General features: G+C 42.4%; 1 protein-coding gene across 1 annotated transcript in view; it reads left to right on the top strand.

Annotated features, from left to right (window-relative positions):
- Window positions 1-486: 486 nt before the first annotated feature.
- EIF2AK4 (eukaryotic translation initiation factor 2 alpha kinase 4) overlaps window positions 487-6,139 on the top strand; it is a 285,849-nt gene continuing 280,196 nt past the window's right edge. The window contains exon 1 of the mRNA XM_030213680.1: window positions 487-657. Coding sequence (XP_030069540.1) covers window positions 487-657 — 171 coding nt within the window. The remainder of the gene's footprint in view (window positions 658-6,139) is intronic.

Below are 6,139 nucleotides of genomic sequence, written 5' to 3'. Positions count from 1 at the left end.
ATACTATTTTCCTTCTCTTTTTTTCGGTCTTAAAACACGGAGGGGTGGGAGGCGCTTTTACTAAGCTTAGAACGAGTTATCTGCAGCAGTGCCCATTTTATTCCTATGGGCCCTGCTGATGATAACTGGAGCTAAGCTTTAGTAAAAAGACCACCTACAGCAACTACGCTAGCTAAATTCTATCAGGAAAAAACACCCTTCACGCTAGCGCTGTGCGCAACAGGTTCCACATGGGTCGCCACAATCCAGAGAGCCACGTATCTGTCACTCAAACACCGCATCTTTCGTGGCAAATAATGATTGTTAATGCAGAATAGGGTCTTCCAAACCGTACGAGGCCTGACTCTCACTGCCAGTCTTCTGAATACAGACTCTGAAGATTGCTAAGCCTGGCTGCAATTGGTGGATGACAGTGAGGTTTGTCACCTTCTTCCGCATTGGCTCAAAGCAACCTGCTACGCGGAGGGGCGGGACCGTACAAGGAAGATGTCCGGTGGGGATGGGGATTTTGCTGCCTGCCTTGCGGTTACCGATAATTTATTTTCGGAATGTGATCCTGAGACGTATGGCCAGCGGCAACACAACGAGCTGCAAGTGTTGGAGTCTATTTATGGGCGCGACTTTACTAATCTGCGATGCAGCAACACTCCCTGGAAGGTATGTTCACCTTTCTGATAGTCCCATCTCTCTTCCAAAGTATTTCTAATTCTTTACACAACACTGTTTGCTCCTGTACGTCCTCGTTTATTCTTCCACGAGACCCGCAGGTGAAGGGGAGAGAAATAAAAAGATGACAGTGAGGGAGTAGTGGGGAAACGACAAGACTGGTGTGCATCGTTATTCAGGATAGTGCGAGGATCCCGGAGGCAGTGGAGCAACCAATTCAGACAGTTCCCGAAAGTAATTTAAACCACCCCCATCATGTTGTATTATGGGACCAGCACCAGGGATTTTTCAGTGGGTAGAATCGGGGACTTCAAATACTATGCTGCTTTGGGATTTACATTGAAACTCACAACTGGCCAAAAGATCTTCCTCCAGGAACTGGGTAGCTTTGGCAACTTTGGATAGGTTGAGTTCAGAGTCTCAGGCCCTAGATGAGTTGGTGGTCTAGGGCAGTGTTTCCCAAGTCTAGTCCTGGAGTACCCCTTGCCAATCAGGTTTTCAGGATATCTACAATAAATATGCATGAACTTGATTTGCATACAGCACCTCCATTATATGCAAATGTATTTCATGCATATTCATTGTGGATATCCTGAAATCCTGACTGGCAAGGGGCATGCCAGGACCGGGCTTTGGAAACACTGATGTAGGGGAAAAGAGTTTAAGATGTCTACATTGATAGATGTCAAGATAGAGAGATAGATAGATGTCTAGCTGTCTACGTATAGATGTCTACATTGATAGATGTCTGGCAGGCCAGTATTCAGACAATGGGAGTTTACCTATTTTGTAATTCTTATGTGTCTTGATTGACAAGAGAAATAACATTTCAGGAGCTTTTCACAGGGACAGAACTACTCAAACGTTGAACAAGCCTTGGGCAGTAGATGTCTAAATAGATGTCTACATAAATATCTAGATAGATAGATAGTGTCTAGATATCAACATAGATGTCTAGCTAGATAAATGTCTAGAAGTCTGCATAGATGTCTATATAGATTTCTTGATATCTGCATAGATGTCCAGATGTATATATAGATCATTTATGCAGATCATTAATGCAGGTGCCCCACTCTATATGCTAAACCTAGTGGACCTACCGCCCAGGAATGCCAAAAGATCGGCCCGCAAATTCCTCAACCTGAACTTCCCCAGCTGTAAAGGAATGAAATACAAACAGGCGTATGCTACTACCTTTGCGTACAAAAGCACACAATATTGGAACGCACTACCCATGGCCCTGAAAACCATAACCAATCTAACAAGCTATCGCAAAGCTCTGAAAACACATCTGTTCAACAGAGCCTACAAAAGTCACCCTCAATGAAACATATCATTCCGTAAACTACATAAGGCACCTACAACACCTCTCACACGACCTTACCTAACACCTTTCCATCTGAATTCCTCTTTCACCTCAGCTTATGATTGACTGTTTTTTGTTCTTTCAAATCATGTAACGACGTTTTCATTTCCATACTCTGTAAGCCACATTGAGCCTGCAAAAAGGTGGGAAAATGTGGGGTATAAATAAAATAGATGATAGCTCTCTACACAGATGTCTAGAAGACTACATAGTTATCTATATAAATGTCTACATAGATTTTAGATATCTAGATAGATGTCTTGATACATGTTTAGATAAATAAGTGTCGAGATAGATAGATGTCTAGCAGGAATCTATTCAGACCACAGGAGTTTACCCGTTTTCTAATGCTTATGGCTCTTGATTGACAAAAGAAATAACATTTCAAGAGCCCTTCACAGGGACAGAAATGTTCATACGGTGAAAGGGACTCCGGCGTAGATGTATACATACATGACTAGATTGATGTCCTACAATTCGACATGTCCAGTGCCTTCGACATGGTTAATCATGGAATACTATTACATATACTAGAATACTTCGGAGTAGGAGGTACAGTTCTCAAATGGTTCAAAGGATTCCTGATCACTAGATCATACCAAGTAACAATGAATGTGGACATATCACCCCCATGGATACCGGAATGTGGAGTTCCCCAAGGATCCCCCCTATCACCAACTCTCTTCAACCTAATGATGATACCTTTAGCCAAACTTCTAGCCGATCAAAACCTCAACCCCTACATATATGCAGACGATGTCACGATTTACATCCCATTCAAACATGATCTAAACGAAATCACCAACAAAATCAACTAAAGCCTCCAAATCATGCACTCCTGGGCGGATGCATTCCAGCTGAAACTCAACGCAGAGAAAACTCAATGTCTTGTACTCACCTCACAACACAACAAAAACAACTACTCCACCATAATCACACCATACTGTTCTCTCCCAGTTGCACAACATCTAAAAATTCTTGGAGTTACCATTGACCGAAACCTCACACCCGATGCTCACGTGAAGAACACAACGAAAAAGATGTTCCACTCCATGTGGAAACTCAAAAGAGTAAAACCTTTCTTCCCGAGACATATCTTCTGCACCCTGGTACAGTCAATGGTAATAAGTCACCTGGACTACTGTAACACACTGTACGTTGGCTGCAAAGAACAGACTATCAAAAAACTCCAAACAGCCCAGAACACCGCCGCCAGACTCATATTTGGAAAAACTAAATATGAAAGTGCAAAACCCCTAAGAGAGAAACTTCACTGGCTCTCACTCAAGGAACGCGTTGCATTCAAGATCTGCACGATTGTACAGAAAATAATTCACCCAGACGCCCCAATCTACATGCTAAACCTTGTGGACTTGCCTCCCAGAAATGCCATAAGATCATCCCGCAAATTTCTCAATCTGCACTTCCCCAACTGTAAAGGACTAAAATACAAGCAGATACATGCCACCACCTTCTCTTACATGAGCACGCAGTTGTGGAATGCGTTACCAACAGCCCTGAAAGCGAGTGACGAAATAACTAACTTCCGCAAATCCTTGAAGACACCTCTTGAACAAAGCCTACAAAGAGAACCCATAGCCTTACAAAAATACCTCACCAATCCACCCAGGTATTAAAGTCCACCTTCTATCCTGCCTAACACCTTCCTTCTCGCTTCCCTTACTTAATCTTTGTACATTACTAATTGTATCTGAGATCATGGAATGATTATGTCATAACCAAATTCTGTAAGCCACATTGAGCCTGCAAATAGGTGGGAAAATGTGGGATACAAATGCAATAAATAAATAAATAAATAAATAAATATCTACATAGATGGAAGTCCACATAAATAGAATTCTACATAGATATCTACATAGGTAGATGTCTTGATTGTCACGAGAAATAATATTTCAGGAGCTCTTGTCCAGTTAAATAGTGCTCAATATCGGGCTGTAGATGTCTAGCTAGATAGACGTCTAGAAAGATATCTAGACGACCACATTGATAGGTGTCTAGATGTCTTCAAAGATAGATGTCTAGGTAGATAGAAGTCTAGATGTCAACAATTCCTTCAAAAAGGCAGTAAATAAATCCTAATAAATAAATAAATAGATGTCTAAATAGATGTTTGGATGTCTACATAAATAACGTCTAGATAGGTTTAATGGAGTACAAATTGTATCACAATGATAGGATCAGATTGTTGGGGGGTTGCATTATATCTTAAAAGAGTTGGGAATTGGGTCAAATAAAATAAACATTCCACATGAAACAGATAGCAGTGTGGGATTACTATGGATAGAAATTCCATGTGTGAAGGGAAGGAGATTTTTGTAGGGCTGTACTACCGTCCACCGGGACAGAACGAACAGACAGATGAAGAAATTTTTAAGAGATTAGGAAAGATATCTAGATAGATGTATAGACGTCTACATTGATGGATGTCTAGATTGATGTCTATGTAGGTAGATATCTATATAGATAGATATGTATATAAATAGATGTCTTGATTGACAAGAGAAATAACATTTCAGGAGTTCAATACTGGGTGGTAGATGTCTAGGTAGATAGATGTCTAGAAAGATGTCTACATTGATACATGTCTAGGTAGATTGGTGTTTAGATGTCTACATACAGTGGTGGAAATAAGTATTTGATCCCTTGCTGATTTTGTAAGTTTGCCCACTGACAAAGACATGAGCAGCCCATAATTGAAGGGTAGGTTATTGGTAACAGTGAGAGATAGCACATCACAAATTAAATCCGGAAAATCACATTGTGGAAAGTATATGAATTTATTTGCATTCTGCAGAGGGAAATAAGTATTTAATCCCTGTGGCAAACAAGACCTAATACTTGGTGGCAAAACCCTTGTTGGCAAGCACAGCGGTCAGACGTCTTCTGTAGTTGATGATGAGGTTTGCACACATGTCAGGAGGAATTTTGGTCCACTCCTCTTTGCAGATCATCTCTAAATCATTAAGAGTTCTGGGCTGTCGCTTGGCAACTCGCAGCTTCAGCTCCCTCCATAAGTTTTCAATGGGATTAAGGTCTGGTGACTGGCTAGGCCACTCCATGACCCTAATGTGCTTCTTCCTGAGCCACTCCTTTGTTGCCTTGGCTGTATGTTTTGGGTCATTGTCGTGCTGGAAGACCCAGCCACGACCCATTTTTAAGGCCCTGGCGGAGGGAAGGAGGTTGTCACTCAGAATTGTACGGTATATGGCCCCATCCATTCTCCCATTGATGCGGTGAAGTAGTCCTGTGCCCTTAGCAGAGAAACACCCCCAAAACATAACATTTCCACCTCCATGCTTGACAGTGGGGACGGTGTTCTTTGGGTCATAGGCAGCATTTCTCTTCCTCCAAACACGGCGAGTTGAGTTCATGCCAAAGAGCTCAATTTTTGTCTCATCTGACTACAGCACCTTCTCCCAATCACTCTCGGCATCATCCAGGTGTTCACTGGCAAACTTCAGACGGGCCGTCACATGTGCCTTCCGGAGCAGGGGGACCTTGCGGGCACTGCAGGATTGCAATCCGTTATGTCGTAATGTGTTACCAATGGTTTTCGTGGTGACAGTGGTCCCAGCTGCCTTGAGATCATTGACAAGTTCCCCCCTTGTAGTTGTAGGCTGATTTCTAACCTTCCTCATGATCAAGGATACCCCACGAGGTGAGATTTTGCGTGGAGCCCCAGATCTTTGTCGATTGACAGTCATTTTGTACTTCTTCCATTTTCTTACTATGGCACCAACAGTTGTCTCCTTCTCGCCCAGCGTCTTACTGATGGTTTTGTAGCCCATTCCAGCCTTGTGCAGGTGTATGATCTTGTCCCTGACATCCTTAGACAGCTCCTTGCTCTTGGCCATTTTGTAGAGGTTAGAGTCTGACTGATTCACTGAGTCTGTGGACAGGTGTCTTTCATACAGGTGACCATTGCCGACAGCTGTCTGTCATGCAGGTAACGAGTTGATTTGGAGCATCTACCTAGTCTGTAGGGGCCAGATCTCTTACTGGTTGGTGGGGGATCAAATACTTATTTCCCTCTGCAGAATGCAAATAAATTCATATACTTTCCACAATGTGATTTTCCGGATTTAA

Source organism: Microcaecilia unicolor, chromosome 9, assembly GCF_901765095.1.
Source record: "Microcaecilia unicolor chromosome 9, aMicUni1.1, whole genome shotgun sequence".
Taxonomy (NCBI): domain Eukaryota; kingdom Metazoa; phylum Chordata; class Amphibia; order Gymnophiona; family Siphonopidae; genus Microcaecilia; species Microcaecilia unicolor.
The sequence above is the reverse complement of the archived record's forward strand: the minus strand, read 5'-3'. Positions and strand labels throughout refer to the sequence as shown.